Source organism: Thermobia domestica, chromosome 5, assembly GCF_964235325.1.
Source record: "Thermobia domestica chromosome 5, izTheDome1.hap1.1, whole genome shotgun sequence".
Lineage (NCBI taxonomy): Eukaryota > Metazoa > Arthropoda > Insecta > Zygentoma > Lepismatidae > Thermobia > Thermobia domestica.
The window spans coordinates 147,053,377-147,075,016 of NC_137458.1; the positions used below are offsets into that span (position 1 = coordinate 147,053,377).

Here is a 21,640-nt window from a genome sequence, read left to right on the forward strand (position 1 = left end):
GTTTAACATCCATAAACATTGTACTAAACAACCATATCTCAGCCGGGACCTTCGAATCACTGGTTTGACACCTTAACCCACACGATCACCAGTCAGCAAGAAGACGAAGACATAATAATAATAACACTAATAATAATAAAACAAGCTAATGGATGATCTTGGGGGTTTCCAGCCAAATGTAAGCTGGCCCGAGAGTAATATACAACTTCGTCAGATGTAACCGGAAGTGATTTCTGAACGGCAGAAAGAGGTCGAAGAGCTGGCCAAACCATATATTCGCAGTTGTCAAGTAATTATGAGAATGAATGCATGCAGGTTGATCTCATTTCCGGTTGGAAATCTCGGATCAGAAGTGGTCGCAGGATAGCCGGATTTAAATATTCTGAGTCCCCAGGCCATAAGCAGTAAGAATATATATAGGTTGATCCAACATTCGAGTAGTCACTTCCAACCGGAAATAGTCAACATGTGCCCCCTGCTAATCTCCGGAACCGGCAGTGAGATCAGAAAATGGATTATATATGTGGAATCCTGATCGGACGTAGACGACAATTAATATATTTTGATCCCAACTGGCCACTTCCAGTTGGATTTCGAGACGTCACGTAATAGCCTGCCAACCCCGAATATATGGTTTGGCCGATTTTTCGACCTTTTTCTGCCACTCAGAAATCACTTCTGGTTACATCCGACGAAGATGTAGATAGCTCTACGGGCCCGCTTACATTTGACTGGAAACCCCGTCACCCAGAAATGCCTTTCTATGATATTATTATTATTATTATTATTATTATTATTATTATTATTATTATTATTATTATTATTAGTAGTAGTAGTAGTAGTAGTAATATGTATGTATGTATTCGTCTTCTTGGCGACTTGGCGATCGTGTGGGTTGAGGTGTGGAGAAAGAGATTCCAAATTCCCGGCTGGGGTATGGTTGTTTGTGGATGTTAAGGCCTTTATAACAGTGCTAGAGGGCAATCAAGACGAGCCGAAGTTCTTCGTTACTGAACGGGTCCAAAAGTACGTTTGTGGTCTTCTTCTTCTCATTATAATTATAATTATTATTATAATAATAATTATTATTATTATTACTCATCATACTACTAATACTAATAATACTAATCATACTACTACTACTACTACTGCTGCTAATAATAATAATAATAATAATAATAATAATAATAATAATAATAATAATAATATATATCATAGAAAGCCATTTCTGTCTTGTGGTTTCAGCTTGTCCCTTTTCTCCACCGGGTAAACAATTACGATTACGTATCGTGTTCCATTTGACATCGATTCGCATCAGTGACGTACCAGAGTTCACAATCAAAACCGACTGTTATCATCTTAAGATTGCAACATTTGTCTTCGTGCGAAAACAAGTTGCAGTGTATCAGATTCATAACTCACACAAGGTATGTTTGACCATAGTACATATCTTTCAGGGGCTATGGGAAACCATCATTACACTTCCTTTTCGACGACGTTGCGAATCGTTGGAGTAAGCATGTCCTCCATGTCATCCATTTTTCAAGATGTCCTTCCGCTTGTGTACGTTTCAATGCGATACTCATCGAGGAGTTGGATAGCTTCCCTTGTTAGTCATCTTTAACCCTTAAGAGATCCGGGGTTTTTGGGCTATTTTTTAGACTTTCAGTCAAGCAGCTACTGCATCGTCACTATTTATCCTAGGATCATCGTTCATACCTCATTCTCTTCAGAATGGAGCTGGCTTTCAAATGATACTACTTGCATGCTCATACCACATACCAGGAGCGGGAAAAATGATGTCAAAGGGAAAATTTTGGAGGGAAAATTTTTTTCTCGCATTTTGGGCCCCCTGGAGCAACCCTGTGTGAACGTAGCCATCTAAAAAATTCTGATAAATAGCACTTGGTATACTGAATGCGTGTGCCAAATTTCAAGTTTCTATCTTGAATACCAAGGGCGGGAGAAATTTTATCAGGAATTCCCACCATGCCCCAAATTACCGTAAAACACCATGATCTCAGGTAAAAATTTCCTGAGACATCCCTATTTACCCTAGGGTCATGTTTCGCCCATCATCCCCTTCAAAATAGAACTGCCTTTCAGGCGGTATGACTCACGTGTCTCCATCATGTATCTAAGGCGTGAAAATGAGGAAAAACGGGATTTTTTGGGTCTAAATATCCTTTTTTCAACTTTTAGCCCCCCTGGACCCCCCTGTTTTAACGCAGAGATCTGAAAAAATCTGGTAAATACTACTCGGTGGGCTGAATGTTTATGCACAATTCCAATTTTCCAGGCACAACAGTAAGCCCGCCAAAAAAAAATATACCGACAATGTCCCATATTCCCGTATACAGACTGAAATTTTAAAACATTCCCTGAGACATCCCTAATTACCCTAGGGCCATGTTTCAACCATCATTCTCTTCAGAATAGAACTGCCTTTCCGGCGGTACCATTCATGTGTCCCCATTATGTATCTAAGGCGGGAAAATCCCGTGAAAGGGATTTTTTGGTAAAAATTTCCCTTTTTCAACGTTTAACCCTTCTGTACCCCCCTGTTTTAACGCAGAAATCTGAAAAAAATCTGGTAAATACTACTCGGTGGACTGAATGTTTGTGCACAATTTCAATCTTCTAGGTGCAAAAATAGCCAGCACAAAAATAGTACCGAAAATGTCCAAAATTCCCCTATACAGAAGTATATTTTGATAAAAATTCGCTGACACTTCCCTAATTACCCTAGGGCCATGTGTCGCACATCATTCTCTTCAGAATAGAACTGCCTTTCAGGCGGTACCATTCACTTGTCTCCATCATGTATCTAAGGCGGGAAAATGAGGAAAAACGTAATTTTGGGGTAAAAATATCCCTTTTTCAACTTTTTGACCCTCTGGATCCCCCCTGTTTTAACGCAGAAATCTGAAAAAAATCTGATAAATACTACTCGGTGGACTGCATGTTTGTGCAAAATTTCAATCTTCTACGTGCAAAAATAAGCCCGCCAAAAATATTTTACATAAACCCCCCCAAAAAGTATTACACGAAAATATAAATTTTAGACTTATGACGTCATCACCTCCTATGTCTCGACACAGGAAGGTGTGAAACCATCCGTAATGTCTTCTGCAATGCCTCTGGACTTGAAAAACAAACAAAACAAACAAAAAAGAAAAAAAACGGACGAAAAAGCTCAAATAGGAGAGTTATAACGCAATGTACCATGAAACACCCCGTATGGTACAAATTGTATCATGGGATCCCCAAAGGGTTAATCTGTGGAGGTTAATATTGAACCGGAAATGGTAGTTGATATCTATCACAATCTGGTTATAATAAAAAAAAAACAAGTGAGAGATGCAACATATTCTTACGGAACTGAATCCACATCTAAAAACTGCTTATGGTAATCAGTTTTGATACCTGAAATCGTATAATATTCTCCACTTTTGGTCTATAAATGAAATGAAATTTTTATGTTTTACGTCCCATGGTTATGCCGGCTAGGCTAAAGGAGACAGTGATGATGAGAAATGGTTGAAATAGTTGAACGAAGGAATTGAGAGCAGTGTTTCTTCCAGATCAGTTTTTGAGGGGGTACTGCCCGCCTCGGAGCTCTGAGAGTGCCCCCCCTGGAGGAGACCAAAATAATACGTCTATAAGATAATAATAAATAGAGTACTGTCAGCAATGCCCCCGGAACATTGTTTGTGAAAGAAACACTGATTGGGAGGAAACGGGTCAACCCCGAGAAAATCCATACACATGATGTTTGTCCACCACAAAACTCACTTGTCGTTAGCTGGAATAGAACCAAGGACCCCATGCACCAGAGATGAACTCTGCCATCACGGCCTTACTTTTGGTTTGAGTAGAGAGGCAAAACGCATCCTTGGGACGCAGAATCCATGTCAGAAAACCGTTTCTCACTATCTCTTTCCGTTCTTGTTCTATGGAGGCTAATATTGAAACCGAAAGGGGTCATTACTACTACTTCCGTTTTGAATAGGTCCGCGGAGGAAATGAGACTAATGTTTGGGATACTGAATCGCTTCCAAAAGGCTGATTCTCGTTATCTTGTTTTGCTCCTTGGCGACTATTAAAAACCGAAATTGATTAATTTTTATACCTTTCGGTTGGAATAGTTAATTAACCGAATAGATGCAACACATTATATGGACACGTGAGTCCATTAACACTTGTTGCTATCTCGTACCGTTTTAGCTCTATAGGAATGAACGTTGAAGTCACAGGTATATTAAATTTGTACCACTTCCGGTTTTAGTGCACAAATACGGGATAAAGTAGTTTCTTTTCCTGAGAAAATCGATTGTCTCTATCTGTTACCCACTTTGTTCTATGGCGATCAACGTTAAATGAGTAAGTCCCGGTTTGAATGGATGGTTAACGTATGTGCTGAAACCTAGTTTTGGGATGCTGAATCAATTCCAGAAAACCACTTCTCGATCTCTTTCATCTTATTTGTTCTAATATCTGTCGATAGACGAAGAGATGGATATCACCGTTATATAAAATTTCTGATATTTATGCATAGTACAGTTTGAAAATGTAATATGGCGGAGCTATTTTTTTTTTTTAAATGTGCAATTTCATTCCCATCCGAAGATTTACGGGCCGTAGAAGGTAACGCCTTCTCTGGGGAAATGAGAATTCGTTTATTGGTATTATCATTGGGGGATGGGTATCAGCATTTATTTATTTATTGTTATATTTATCTGTTTACACATACAGGTGATCTGAGCATGGTATGTAATTTATATGATGAAATGAAGTGCAGGTAACAGAACATAAGAATATATTATGTTAGTTCCGAGGATGGTGTTAATCTGCTCTGAGGCTACTCAGAGTTGGTTTATATACCTGGAGCCTTGTTAGTTAGAAAACAAGGAGTTAATTGATTAAATTGTATGCAATGGATGAATGGATGGTGACAATACATACAACGACAGGGATTATACGAGTGATGTTCTGTTCGCTGAAAGTTCCTTAGATGAATTACTAAAAATAAAATGACTGTTAATACGAACAAAACAAAACAAAAATTGAACATAAAAAAGGTGGAAAAAATCAGTGGCTCCTTGGATGATTATGTTAAGAGAGTTTTTTTTCTTTCAACTGCCAACCAAACTAGAAAAGGAAGTTCAACATTCCCATTTAATGGCATGCAATGACACATACTAAACAAGGGTCCTATGCTATCTACAGACACATTTTTGAACTTAAACTACCTATATATTGTTCTGTAGTTCCAGCTCATTGCACTTAATAACTCAAATTCAATGGAATTGGTGTTTAGCATTATCTTCCCCCGAGCCGTTCAAATATATAATGATTAGATATTGCATAAACTAGTCGCGCATTCAGAAATTTGTGTTGAGAGGGGTCCAATATTACAACACACTACGTCTATATGGTATTGAACCGATTGTTTTCTACACCCTAAAGGACGATAAGGATTGTTAAACCGACATTCTCAGGAAAAATAATATAACTACACTGTTTTTATAAGAAAAGAGAGAGTACATAATTTTTAGACTACATTAGCCATTTCTCTGCTAGAAAGTACAGTTTTATTAAGAAAGTGTATATCAAGTTAGTGAAGTTTTTTGGGGTGTCGAGACCCAGTGAACGCCTCGCGTGCATGTGTCCTGGTATGAACGGGCACATAATGGAAAATACAAATAAGTAGAGCTACTAGATATCCAGACTAATAAACCGACACACCCTATGAAACTTTCCAGCATAACCATAGTTACACACAGCAATTTTTTTTTCCCCTGAAATATCATAAATAATTAATTGGTCAACACTCTTCAAAAGTGAGCGACAGAGAATAGAACATTTCTGTTAGTTGAGTACAGATAACTGATAAAAGCGGATATTTTCAAATATCGCACGAATAATATTAACTAATGTTTTGGAGGAAAAAACCTAGACACTTGAATTTTTAAATAATTTTCTGGGGGAGATATTATGTTAGTCCTGGACAGTCCCGACTAAACTTGGACATCTGGGAGCCCCAAGTTATAAGGATATGTGGAAAGAAAAGTGGCTAAAAATTATTTATAAATAAATTACTTTATAAAAGGACAGACAGACAAGTATAACAAGTAGATGAAAAAGTAACTGAAACATCATCAGAAGCAGAAGATGAATAATAAGTGAGAAAGTGCCCCATTGAAACTTTCACCAATACAACACGAATGTACCTATGTAAAAAAAAATCTATTAAAGAAAAGAGTGATAACTTCACGTCTTGCCACGGATGGACGATCAAGTGGTATAACGTAAGTAGAGAGGAAACCAACTACACATCTGAGCTCCCTCGTGGCTAAGCGGTTAGCGTACGCGCCTGTGGCGTGGGAGACCCGGCTTCGATTCCCGGCGGGAGCTCATGTGGTTCGGATTCCACGTTAATCAGTAGGTCCACGTCTCATATAGCCTCGCTGCTGAAAGGGACGCTAAACTAAAATCAACTCAACTCAACAACTACACATCTAACTAGTATAGACCAACTCCAGCAAATTTATACCTGCTTGCTTCCAGTACATTTCCTACATTCCCTCAACTACACAAATATACCTACATCTAAAAACCTTCTGGCCCGCCACCACACCTCAAACACACTTTAAAACATACACTGAACAAAGTAGCCGATGTGGTATAAGAGGTACTTCAAGTCAGAGACATCATTTCAGGAGGGCACAGGGAGTTATCTCCTCCCCCCATGAGTTTGAGAAATAATATTATTAATCTATTACCGTATATACTAATGTGCCTGTTAGCGAATGCGAAACTCTTTGTATCGTTGGAGAATCTTGCTTCTCCCAAGCAAAATCTGAAATTACGCTTCTGTTTCTAATTAAGAAATGTTGTTCAGAAGACATATGATGTTGAAAACAATGAAAAATCGTACGCAAAGAACATTTTAAGGTCTGGAAAAATAAAAATTAAAGAAGTTCGCACAATAACTAAGTACCGGTACCAAGGTATATAAGGTATAAAAAGTAAATCGGTGACAAAGAAATTTTAGATTTTTTTTAAAAAAAAATCGTTTAACTGTCTGCAATTTATATTTAAAAAGCCAGTTTATGAAACAGAAAATTTAGTAGCAATTTAGAGTGCAGATTTGTTTTCCAAATAATATGGAAGTTGATATAATTCGAACAATCAGAAAAATTGAAAGAAGTACCATCTATGGATATGATAATATCCCATTTTATGTAATTAAAATCTGTAGTGCTAATGTTGCTACAAATTTATCAAACAGTTTTAATATCGTATTTCATACTAAGGAAACAAATATGTTTTGACGATCAGGGAACAAAATCAGCTGATCAGGAAAAATATCAAAAATTATAAGCCTGTAAGCTTAGTAAATCTGTTCTTGATAGTTTTTAAATTAATTATATATGAACACTTATGAAGAGTTGGTGGCATGGTCTTTTATTCCAACGTTTTTGGACGTGAGATAGTGTAATTGTAATGGGCGAGATCTATACTGTAAAGGTATGTGGCGTACATACATTTCAAGAGGAGTTTGAGTACTTAATTTCATATCCTTTCAGGACAGGTGTGATTTTTGTACATGTGATTTTTGTACATTTTATTTAACAATGGCGGCCGTGATTTTTGTACATGTGATTTTTGTACATTTTATTTAACAATGGCGGCCTCCAACAATGAAACTAAGGACAATATGTGAAATCGACAAGTACCATTCCTTAGATATTTCAATTGTAAACGATTGTGCCACTGTACATTCCATCCGGTGGAAAAATAAAATAAAATAAAATAAACTTTAAAAAATCTGGTAACAATAATGACAATTTCACTATTTTCACCGGATACTCAAAAGACATTAACTGTGCATTTGAGGGGAACCGGTCAAAACCCCCACAGCCAAAACACCCACACTCAAGAAATGTCAAAACGCCCACACAAACGGTCATAACCCCCACACAAATGGACAAATCTCCCAAACACACGAACGGTCATAACCCCCACAGCCAAAACCCCCACACTCAAGAAATGTCAAAACGCCCACACAATCGGTCATAACCCCCACACAAATGGACAAATCTCCCAAACACACGAACGGTCATAACCCCCACAGCCAAAACCCCCACACTGGTAATCGGTCATAACCTCCAACGGTCATAACTCCCACACAAATGGACAAAACAGCCACACATAGCAACGGTCACAATCCCCACATAAATGGACAAAACCCCCACACAAATGGACAAAACTCCCACACAATCGGTCAAATCTCCCACACTTTGAAATGATCCTGGTTGTATGTCTTGCCCTTGTACTTTTTAAATAAATATTTTTTATTCCACTTAAACCGATGTTGCAACTATTTTTCTTGCACTGTTTTGTAATGACAGAAACACTAAAGTGGGCGTCGTAAAGAGCCGCAACAAAGACGTGCAATCACGATATTTTCAGAGTGTGGGGGATTTGTCCGATTGTGTGGGGGTTTTGCCCATTTGTGTGGGGGTTTTGTCCATTTATGTGGAGATTGTGACCGTTGCTATGTGTGGGAGTTTTGTCCATTTGTGTGGGAGTTATGACCGATCGTGTGGGCGTTTTGACATTTCTTGAGTGTGGAGGTTTTGGCTGTGGGGGTTTTGACCGTTCGTGCGTTTGGGGGATTTGTCCATTTGTGTGGGGGTTATGACCGATCGTGTGGGCGTTTTGACATTTCTTGAGTGTGGGGGTTGTGGCTGTGGGGGTTTTGACCGTTCGTGCGTTTGGGGGATTTGTCCATTTGTGTGGGGGTTATGACCGATCGTGTGGGCGTTTTGACATTTCTTGAGTGTGGGGGTTTTGGCTGTGGGGGTTTTGACCGTTCGTGCGTTTGAGGGATTTGTCCATTTGTGTGGGGGTTATGACCGATCGTGTGGGCGTTTTGACATTTCTTGAGTGTGGGGGTTTTGGCTGTGGGGGTTTTGACCTAGACCCCATTTGAGCCAGGAATGGCGAATGAACGTATATGCCATTGCATTGTCCAATTTCGTTTCGGTGACACAGCATTGCAAAATGAGCCTCTTGGGCACTGACCAATATCATATTTGGATCAGTTTCTCAGGAACACCGTGAAAGCAGACCATCGGAAATGTGTTCATACATTTGCAGACGAGATACCCATACAACGTAATACTGTCGTTCGGCAGCTGCGTGCAATCAGTGATGTGAAAAAGTTAGATTCGCAGGCTGTCACATGAGTTGACGTCGGTCAATAAGAACCGCCGCCGTCTTATAATTTGAAGTTTCTAGGTGTAAGGAAAAACCGAGAAAGTTTCCGGCATCGGATTGGCACTTATGATTTAAAATGGATCAGAATAGATGTGAAGGAAAAGCGTGGATTGGTATACAAGCTTTTCCCTCATATATATTCCGTCTATCAATACAAAACTTGATACAGTCATTTCTTACCCCCATACTATTTTTCAAGATACATTTGGATTGTCTGCTTTTACTCGGGGCCACTCCAGAATGGTCCAAAGTTGATGGGAGAGATTTCTGGATATTCTGGATTTTCCCGACATTCTCCCAATTTTCCCTGTTTAAGTACATAATGGGGGCCAATACATAGCACCCCTGGAGAGCTTGTTTTATGCTGAAGAGAATGAACTATAAACCACGACTTTCCAATGAACAGTATTGATGCAATATAGCTATTTCACTGTGAGTCTACGATTTTCTTTACACTAACAGGTCAATGGGCCCCGGGGACTTACTCCGTTGCTTATGGCACCTAATTGTTTGTGCATGAACATATCTTTGGTATGTTTACCGATTGGATTACGTTTTATTCGGATGTCCGGATGACAGGTTCATGTCCGTTCCTTGTGAGAATATAGCTGGGAGTATTTAACAATCACTATCGTCTTTTCGGCTAAAGAATAACACTGGTTCAATACTACATGAACGTAGTGTCATGTAGCTTTGGACCCTCCCCAAACTCTAGGTCCCTCCCAACGAAAATGTCTGTGTGTGTGTTTGTTCCTCAGGCGACTGCTGTCTTAATATGTGTCCAATACACTTTTTGAATCTTTATTATATTCTGCGCATGTTGTTTTATGTGCCTGGGTCAAATACGGCCTGATCTACGAACATTTAGAAGTAATTCTATTCCATCAGATCTGTATTTTTCTGGAAATGGCTCGATACCAAACGGTCTTACTTTACAGAATGAAAATGAGTTTGGTAACCAAAAGGTTAAAGAAAATATTTTTCATAATCCAAAGTCAACTCCCCTCTTCGTATATGGATGGAGTTTATTTTATTTTATTTTTTTAAAGAAGGAATCACATGAGCCTTCCCGCCGGGAATTGTACCTGAGTCTCCCACACCAAAGATTTGTCCGCTATCTACAAAGATTAGAGGGAGTTCTGGAAACTTGATATACGACATATTCCAGTATCAACAACGACGATTTGAATTATTTGAATATTAGGTAATGACACCTGAGTTATATATCAGGAATGCAAATAACCACACGCCCGGGGCGAGTAGTTCATCCCTGCGGACGAGTATTTAATATAATGCGGAAGTTAAGTAAATAACTTCTATTCTGGGATGTGGGCTAGTAGCTTTTTTTTCTTGGGCTACTAAAATTTTGTTGCTTATTTGCATCCCTGATATTTATATCTATCTACCTATCTACCTATATATATATACATACATACATACATACACATATATATATATATATATATATATATATATATGTGTGTGTGTGTGTGTGTGTGTGTGTGTGTGTGTGTGTGTGTTCGTGTGTGTCACGAAATTCTTTTAGTAGATGATGATGGTGTTTTGAAATGTATTATTGTTTCTGAAAAATAGATTTTGATTGAAGTATTCCCTATTTCATACAACCCTACCATATGCCTTTTTTTAACGTATCAATTTCATGGATTTTACTGTCGTCTGATTTATGTAATAGATAGACTTACTTTGTTAAGATTTATGAATATTTCCTTAGCATTTTGACTTTCCATTTTGCTTTCTTCCCCTCTCCAGTACACTACTTCGAAGCCCTTGGTACGTCAGCGCGTAATAACCTTCCGCCTCCTTGCTGTGCCGTGCCGTTCAGTGCTGGTCGCAGAGATCCAAGGGGTAGATAATCGCTGACCTCATTCAGAGAATGTTGACTGTTGTAAAGAAGCTACTCAGAGAGGACATCCAAAGCACACACAAACAGAATGCTTTATTTTCAGAAGACTCGGCTACCAGCTGAGAAACTATATTTATTGGTGTGATATATTTGGTATAATATATTTAATCTAATTATTAAATGCTTTGACAGTATTTGAATGACTTTTATATCAGATATGAAATAGCAATTACTCATTTATAATATTGTCTAAGTAATAGTAACGTACTTAAATTATGTATATAAAAGTATATGATTATATTGCTTCTCAGTTAATTATGAAGAAACTAACAGATTTCTTTTTCTTCACGCAGAAATAATAAGGTTTATGGAAATATTGAAAGATATATACATTTTATCTCTGGTTACAAACTTGTTGATGCAAGTTCGATGCCACTAGAGTTACGTAAACGTTTCCATCCTTAGGGGTCACATTTCGTAAGAATTCCATTTTATCTTCAGCATTGGATACATGCTCAGGGAATATATTTATACGAAATGTCAAGGTTCTACGCCTAACCGTTTCCTAGATCTGGACCCCTTTTCCCCGTTTAGGGGCCCATGTTCCTATTATTTTTTTTAAAAAAATGCAGGGTGTTTCAAAACAACACCAACAACGTTTGGGAGGTGATTCCTGACACCAAAATAAGACACAATCCTCGCTTGGAAATAGTGGCAAGCACGCTTAATTTCGGTTCGCGTGGTCCCGGGTCGATTCCCAGTGGGAGTACAGTTGAACGACCAAACTGGTTCGGATTCCACTACAATCAGTAGGTCCACCTCTCCTTTAGCCTAGCAGGCATAATTATGGGACGTTAAACTAAATCAAACCAAACCAAAACCAAGATAAGACAAAAAGTATAGACCAACTTTGGTGAACAAATGTTTTCTTTCGGAGTTATAAGCTGCCGAAAACATACAAAATGAATTTTAAAGTTCCATAACTTCAAAACTGTGGGACCTACTGTAGTCGGGTCAAGATTTCACTTAGGAACTAATATGTGCCCTGTCCAAAAATACATGTTACAGAATCATGCGGTACTCATGCATTAATTTTTATAGAGGGAGTTTGGCTACGGGCACATAATTTGAAATACTCACCAACTACATCTATAAAAATTGTTGCGGAAGTACCGCAGAATTTTGAAACATGGATATTTGGATAGGGTACATACTAGTTCCTATGTGAAGTCTTCACTCGACTGTGGTAGCTTATTTTGTTTGGAGCTATGGATCTTTAAAGTTCATTTCTTCGTGTTTCTGGCAGCCTATAACTCCGAAAGGAAGCATTTGTGCACCCAGGTTGGTCTGCTTTGTCGTATCTTAGTGTCAGAAATCCCCTCCCAAACGTTGTTGGTGTTTTTTGAAGTTTCCTGTATATGTTTCAAAGAAATAAAATCTTAAAATAATCATAGAAGACCAAAAACTGTGCAGTAAGATTGATAAATATTACAACTTGATTGTGCTTTCTGCAGATTCATAGCAGACTACAACTACTAGGCAGTAAGACCATCGGACTACCTGCGTCACAAAATGCGACGTTGCCGTATTCACTTCGTGGCTAGAACTATAGCTATAGAAGGCTATGCTAAGCCTATTATTATAAAGTCCGGCACGAAATGTGGGTTAAGTTTAGAGTTACCCCTCCGCTTTTTATAAAAATCAGGAAAATTTACAGGAGAAATGAGGTAAGAAATGATAATTTGAAGTTTTTATTTGATGTCTAGGAATGTGGGTTCGGCAGGAGAGTTATGCTTAATGCGAGAAAAGATATGTGCAAGTTAGTACTATTTGCCGGATCAGGAAGCATTCGCGGAAGGTTTTAGCAGCATGGCAGTTGTAAAATATGACGAATATGGCGATCAGGTGTAACGGATGTGCAAAAATAATGAAGACAACCTTTTAAATTTTTGTGAAGCCCACGGAGTACTGAAGTTAAGTGAAATGTAACACTTTTTAATACTTTAAGTATTGTTTTTTGTATGTTGCAAAGTCCAAGGGCACCTTCAGACTGGAGGGGCAACTCTAAACTTAAGCCCGAAATGTTTCATTAATGAATTTTAAAAAAAAAAAAAATAACACCCCCAATGAAATTAAATTGATGGTCTCATCGACCAACTGTAAATACCAATGTTCCTCTAATTTACCGGTAAAAAGAGAAACTTCTTCCGGCTGCCGCCCTTCAAAGGCTGTGCCCCTAGGCACGTGCCTAGTGTGCCTAATGGAAAGCTCGCCACTTGACAATGCACACTGTCAGTTGCTCACAATTTGTAGAATTAGATGGCAATGTTGTGTAATAAGATATACCAATGAACGTGAGTACATTTTTTTTTCTGTATCTTCACAAAATTTTCTACCTGAAAATTTTTATGTTTATCTTTGTATCAATCTATATGTAGCATTTAGTCAGATTATAAAAAAGTGAAAACGTTTTCAAAATAGTAACTGGAAATCCAGCAGATAAGAGGAGAGTATTAAAGTTTATTTTGCAGAATGATAGGAGAAATGTATGGTCGTAAATGTTGAACTGAGTTAACTACGGACATAAATTACTGGAGGGCTTTGGTGAGCGCGGCATTAAATCCATTTGGGGTTTGTTAGTTATATACTCGTACGTTTATTTAACAAATGTAACAGTAAATTATGTTAATCATAAATATTTTATTATATACCTGGCGCTTAAATTTCTCCCTGGCTTAAGGATGAGCCTTAAGTATTAAATTTGATTACTGAGTACCTAGAAATAGTTTCAGTTATCACATTCTTTAAACCAATTCATTACTGTGTATTATCTAATTTTTCGTCACTAAATCTTTCGCTTTTTTTGTCATAATTTTCTGATGCCTAATTTTTCACCCCCTAATTCTCCTATTATATTGAAAAATAGAGGAAACTATTGGGATTGAAAGAGGAAGCTGAAGATCGATTGGTTGATTGGATTAAAATTTAGCATCTCTTTCAGTAGCGAGATTATATGAGACGTGAACCTACAGCTTAAAGTGGGACTCGAAACCATACGTGGTCCTATCGGAAATTGGATGCAGGTCTCCCGCGCGCTAACCGTACGTACCCATGAAGGACTTAAGCTAAAGATTGAGAAACATGGAGAAGACATTTGCAGACCTAAACCTAAGGGTAAACAAATGTTAGCTCCTATTACTTCCAAGTAATGCCGGCATGTAGAATATTTATTATTAAATCATAAATGGGCGCCCTGCAAGTTGGTTCCAGCCATCCTACTCATTCTATGGTAGATCCAAAAGACGAACCATGGCATTACCTGGAGAATATGCCCTCTCTTCTTCCGCCAAATAGAGAAAACAAACTTTAAAAATTGTGTTACTTTCCTGAGCTTTATGGAGAGGAAGTTCTGCAAGATTTTTTTCTCATGACAAATTTTATGAAGTATCGCTCCTGGTTCTCTTTCTATATGTAAATAGGTAGTAAGTTTTATTTCTTTGATTTTTAATCGCAGGCCAAAAAGCTATGAATACTGCAAGTGTGACTCCAATCCTTTCAGTCTTTCTAAGACAGACCCAAGAGCCGAAACATATCGATGCCAATAGAATGGTGGTTCATAAACGAGATACGTTAAAATCTCACACTCCCTTTTGTACACAAACAAAATTTTTGCTTTACAAACGATACACTAATGATTGAGACCATTTTAGAGCCAATTGCCCTTGGTATGGGAAGGGGCTAAGGCCTAAACTAGATACGCCAATATCTCACTCTTTCAGTTGCGCACAAACGAAACTTTTGTGTGCACAAACGTGTATAAACGATGCTCTAACGACTGAGACTATTTTCACATCAATTGGCGTTGGTGGTGGTGGGGCTGCTGTTTAGACAACCCCCTAAATTAATTTTTGGATATCTTTGCTTGTGCTTTGTGCACAAACTGCAGTATTATGTGAACATACGTGCACAAACGTTTGACACTACTTTGGTAAAATTCGGAAGAGGTGGGAAGCTGTCTAAACGGGACGTCCTCTGGTGGAACTATTCGTTTACAAATGCTGTCGTGAAGTAATATATTGAGATGGAAAATCATGTGAAAGAAACGTAATTTTCCGCCTCAAAACGAGTACTAAAGCGTTGAATAGAAAAATAAGCAGTTATTTGTTCTCAAAATTTCAATGAGAATTGACAAGTCCACACAAAATTTTGAATCTACCAGCAAAAACGATACCTTTTTTTTTTTTTTTTTTTTTTTAGATTGTGGTTTCCGAGATCTCATTGTCGGAAGGAATTGGATACAAATACATAAACGTAGCATTTTAGAATATTATACTACTATCAGCCACATTTAATGAAATAGTATATATACTACGCGTAAATATTCAGAATTAGGTCTGTAGATTTTATTCGTGGCATCAAGGCAATTGCGTGCCTTACGTTGTGAAGTATGATTGAATGGGTGGTTTCAAGTTCGAAAATCTATATACGAAAACAAATACAACAAAGTTAATTAAAAAGTTCTGCCACAACACAGAGAAGTATAATACCTAAGCAAAATCTACATGTTCTTAGCATTATCCATCATCAAGTAGTAAGTGTGTAATTTACACCTCCCTCTATAAACGTCGGATTAAACATCAGTAGGATGTTGCATCGTTTGGCCTAATCCTCGTTTCGCCTAAACAATTATCTGACACTTTTATGACAGATAAAAGATAAGATTTATGTCCGCCATTTTAGGCGAAATAAGGATACTCGTTTGGCCTAATCCTTGTTTTTCCTAAAATGGCGTACTATAAAAAAATCGTAGAGATAAAACTGGAGAGAATTAAAAAAAAATCCTACTATGTAAAGAACCGAGAAATATAAATTAGTTTTGCATAACTAATTTGTAATAGCATTATTTGCTTTCGGAAACATGTTTCGACAATTGTACAGTTATTTTTCCGTCCCATTTTGAGAATATTAATGCCCCCACTGAGTGTATAGTGGCTATATTTGAGATGAGAGAAAATAAGTTACACCTGTTATTAATTTTGTTTAAAGATGAGTGTTGTTCAAAAGTAACGTTTAGTTTGCAGTTTGTTTCCAAATATTTGGTATTGTCAAATGGTACTGCTAATCGGTATGTTAAAGGAAATATTGTTTGTGTGTTTATTCTTATATGGATGCAAAAGTTATTTTATTGTAGGTTTTGCTGATTTTCCAGAGGATTTCGTTCCAGTTTCAATGCTTTTTTTAAACTGTTAATTCATTATAAGGGATCCTATTATGATTCTGTTGTAATTATAATTCGTATGAAATTTGTAAATATTTCGAGCTAGATCTGACAAAAGATCCGTAAATTTGCTCATAACTTAACAATGGACAACTATGATCGCAATGAGTGATTTGTGACAAATCGCTCCGCTGACAAATTGCTCTTTGGATAAATTCACAATCCAAACATCTCAATGTGTTACTGACGAAGAAAGAAGAAAAATATATTTCAATTCTTATTATTACTTTTGAAATTACAACTTTTGAGTTGGATTTCCACTCGTTTTACATACTACCGGGAACGTTCATAGCATAAATCTCTGATATGTACAATGAGATTGAAATCCGGGCTTCTCGGTGGCTGTTTCAGCAGGAAGACGTAGAATGCTCCTCCAAACAGGTGGTAACCAACCGGGATCTTTCACGAGGGTGGTTGTCCTGCTGGTACGCTCCATTTCCACTCGTATGACAGGAATAAATAAAGATATAGTTGACTCTGGAGATTTTTTTACTTCGATACAATACGAGTGAATAGTAGGTACCAAAGGTCCAAAACATTGCTTACAAAAAACAACAACAACAAAAAAACTCTAAATCAACATGGAGTCTCCATTATCTTGTACAGTTCCAACCTGGCATGATTTCGTTGAACTGGCAGCAAATTAAAGATCTCTATCGGCGTGATAAGATTGAAATCGAGACTCATCGCACCATGCTACTGGTTTTTATGGTCCAGTCACAGCCTTTTGTTGCCAGTGTAAGACATTAACCGCAGTGGCGTTTAATAACAAGTGGTAACCTCGTGGGTTATCGGCTTCTGAAGACCATACGATGAAACGAACGTTGTCTACTAACTATCCGGCTGAAACCCTTATTCAGCTGGGTGGCCGTCTGTGCTACGTTTTGCTGGTGTACGGTGTAGTAAGCCAAGTTGTGAAAACATTTATACCTTGTTCTCTTACATGTGAGTTTCTTTTTATATTGTTAAATTACTGTAGATTTCCAAATTATGCAGATTTAATATTGAAACCGGAAATATATCTGTAACACCCGGCAGTAATAGAGTGATAACATGAGACATGCAACCTGTTTATCGGAAGCTGAATTCTCATCAAAAAACGATTTCTCGTTATCTCTTACGATTTTGAATATTTAGGAATCAATATTGAAACCGGATGTTGTACTACTTCTTACTTTAATAGAAGAATGAAGCTGAGATGAAATCTATTCTTAAGATTTCGAATCCATACCATAAATCGTTTGGATCGATAGAGAACGTGTCGATATATATACGATGTATATGTTCGTGTATATACACGGTAGACAAAAAAATCTGTAAACACTTCATATAGGACACGTAAGTTTGGCCCTCCGCTGCACAACACGTATTGCGGTTGCCGATCGCTCGTTGCTTTCAATGTGTCATGTGGACCTTCCTCTTCCGTCAGCAGTAGCCAGTTTACCTGTGAGTGTCATGGTGTCAAAGTGGTGCGGTAAAGTGGGCGACCTCACAGACTTCCAAAGAGGCATAATTATTGGTGCCCGTCTGGTTGGAGCTTCAGTGGCAACAGTGGCAAACATTGTGGGAGTGTCGAAAGACACTGTGTCCAATGTCACGAAGACATACACAATTCATGGTAAACGACGTCTTCAAAGCACAACTGCGGCCGAAAGACAACCCTGTCAGATAGGGACCGGAGGGCATTAAAACGCATTATAGGAGCTAAAAAGAAGACCACTGCAATGAAAATTACATCTGAACTCAATTCCGGCCTACATAACCCGGTTTCATCTAACGACGGGAACTTCATAAAATGAAAATTCACGGCAGGGCCGCTATCGCCAAACCCCTGGTCACAGCAATAAATGCGAAGAAGCGTACTCAGTGGTGCAAGGACCACAAGGCGTGAACTCTTGAACAGTGGAAACATGTAATGTGGTCCGATGAATCGACCTTCACCTTGTTTCCAAAAACCGATCGTGTTTACGTATGGGGAACACCGTCGCAGGCCTATGATACAGACTGTCTGCTGCCAACTGTAAAGCATAGAGGTGGTTCTGTTACAATATGGACAGTGATATCGTGGTTTTCTGCAGGTCCTATCATAGCCCTGTATGGAATAATGAATGCTAAGGCGTATGAGGCCATTTTGGGGGACCAGGTTCTGCCCATGGGCCAAATATTGCTCCCTGATAGTGATGGCATCTACCAAGATGATTTGGCACCCTGTCACGCTGCAAAAAGGGTGAAATCATGGTTTGAGGAGCATGACCAGGAGCTATCGCACCTAGTCTGGGCCCCACAATCACCAGATCAGAACATCATGGAGCTATTATGGTCTGAGTTAGAAATTCGTGTTCGGTTTCATTACAATCAACCAGCATCCCTTAAGGAACTGGTACAAAATCCCACACACCACGATTCAGGAGCTGTATACGTCCATTCCACGTCGGATCCAAGCTTTTTTAGACGCAAAAGGAGGCTCCACACCATACTAGGTATGGTTTTCACACTTTTAAAACGTTTTAGATTTTTTGTCCAACCCCTGTACATGGTCATAGTAGTTATATAAAGGAGTTTTGGTAATTCTAACTCCTCGAAAATAGTTAATATAATATCAATCTATATATATAGTTTGCATTTCTTAGTTCTTCATATACTAGGGGACTTTCTCTTATAATTTCCCTCTAGCTGAATTTCCACGATTTTTTCTTATTGTTCACCATTTTAGAAGTAACGAGGACTAGGCAAACCAAAGACCCCTTTTCGCCTTAAATGGTGGACACAAATCTTATCATTTATTTGTCATAAAAGTGTCAGGTAATTGGTTATGCGAAACGAGGATTAGGCCAAACGTGGCGACACACATCAGTAGCCAATCAGATGTTTAAAAAACACAAGAGCATAAATATAGTTTTGTTTAATTCCGGTTAAAAGAAAGAGAGAAGAGGGAATATCACTCTCGAGCAGACATTAAAGTTATAAAGAGCATCTTGTCCCATCTGTCGTTCATAAAATCCTATAGATATAAGCTGTTCTATATATAACAGAAGATACGGCTATATGATTTTCTCGTCTATAAATATAATAATTTAAAACATAATATTTCTTGGAGCTACGTTTTCACGTATTCCCAGCCAAATAAAACACTGAATATTATTTTAAAGTGCTGAGGTACTCTTATGAATATCCATCAACAACTGTTGAAATCTACTTCTCATACTCGCCTTAAACACAAGCAAAATATTTTCCTTGACTTATCGCTAGTGGTTGATTCTTAAGTGAACATTAGGAGCGCGAGATCCTCGCTCAAGGTAAAATATCTCTTTTTGTGTTATTTCATCGAGACTATCCGACAAAAATATTTTTTCTATAGATATATCAGACTAATATTCTGCTCTCAATCTATTGTTTTTACAAGCTATCTAATATCTTAATTTTACAGCAGGTAATATTTCGCGGCCTGTATGACCCTTCCACATTTTATCACAGGAATCAATAGATATAAATCTTTCGAGGCCGAAAGTTTAACTTATGCAGAAAATTATAAGAATTGTTTAAGACGTTTTTCTATGATAATTTACCTGTCATTCCCAGCAACAAGGTCAACGAGTATAAACTTTCCCAGACAGGCAAGAAATATTTAAAAAATAAAAGCAAGCATTTTCAAATTGAATTATATAGACGTTTTATACAAGTTGTAGAAACGGAAATAATAATGCAGTAAGTTACGATGTAATTTTCTCCAGTTTTCTCGTTCCAAAATTTCTGACGCCACTCCTATTTCAGCAGAAACACGTAGCAACAAATAAAATCTGTCCATGCAGCTATACATACAATTAAATGCATGTCCGTTTATGCTTCATTTGTACAATGAAAGTTATGAGGAAATAAGGAACAAAATCCGTTTGAAATGCACATACTCGTATTATCCCTGACGTCGGAACTAACACTAATTTGTTAAAATTAATTTTGGAACGTTGACATCCCACAATCCATCTATTTTGTAGTACAAATAAAATATATTTTCCTTTCACGGTAGAGCAGAATTAGGCATGTTTGTTAATAAACGATAACGTTAACAAGAGTTTTAGGAATGATAAAAGAATGGGTCAAAAGATTGAAATCTTGGCCAAAAATTTTAGGAATGATCCAAAAAATGCATCAAAATATTGCGATCTTGGCCAATAATTAGTTTTTGGATCAGAGCCCACAAAATTTTTGAACGGCCCCTAAATCGAGTTTTCGTATTTTTCACAGAATAAACACATCATACTGATTTAAGTAATAGTTTGGGTTTGGCTACACTATATGTAGTTCTCCAGATATAAGGCCTACAAGAAAATTTTTGCCTGAAATATATTATATCTTTTGATCCAAAAAAAGGAGCAGACAAATGGATTTATTATTATGTACAGATTAATTTACGGAGAAAAATCAAATTTTGTGGATATTGGAACTTTAAAGTTGATTGTCCAACACACACACACACACACACACACACACACACACATATATATATATATATATATATATATATATATATAGGGTATATATCATGTTGGACAACATATAAGACACACATACTCACACGTGTCTATATATAATCCCTAAAATCTCTAATTCAGGATGCAAATAAGCAACAAAATTTTACTAGCCCAAGAAAAAAAACTACTAACCCACATCCCATAATAGAAATCATTTACTTACCTTCGCTATGATATTAAATACTCGCCCGCACCAATGAACCATTCGCCCGGGCATCCCTGCTCTAATTAGTGATAATTTCAGACGACTTCCCCCGTGGGAATCCTCAATACGCAGAGAGTTAAAATAGTACTGGAAAAATACTTCTAATCCTTGTTGAGCATGATGAAAAGTATGTTTCGGGAGGGAATTTCATAGTTCCGGGGAGAAAATTTCCACCGAGTTACCCCCTGATATCACCATTGTCTCTAACTCATTTCTAAATCTGCGTCCCCCTGTTCAATAAAGTCCTGGATTCGTCCCTGGTTATCGGCATCAAAAGGAAATTTACACAAAATATTGCTAGAGGTCACTTTCACAATTGAATTAATGTTTCAGGGAAAGATATTGTGAAAAAAGTACTTACCGTAGTTCTTGCAGCAATGTCACATCCGAGATCTATTAACCTATCGATGAGGTTCGTTCTGTTCTCCTTGATGGCGTACATCAGGGGTGTCATTCCTGTCACCTGGAAAATACAA

At 37.7% G+C, this 21,640-nt stretch overlaps 1 protein-coding gene across 2 annotated transcripts in view; it reads right to left on the bottom strand.

Moving 5' to 3' along the window:
* Nucleotides 1-21,640, bottom strand: part of nompC (no mechanoreceptor potential C) — a 603,429-nt gene that overhangs the window by 486,353 nt on the left and 95,436 nt on the right. For both annotated transcript variants that reach the window (XM_081759152.1, XM_081759151.1), the window contains exon 2: nt 21,526-21,627. In XM_081759152.1, coding sequence (XP_081615278.1) covers nt 21,526-21,627 — 102 coding nt within the window. The remainder of the gene's footprint in view (nt 1-21,525; nt 21,628-21,640) is intronic.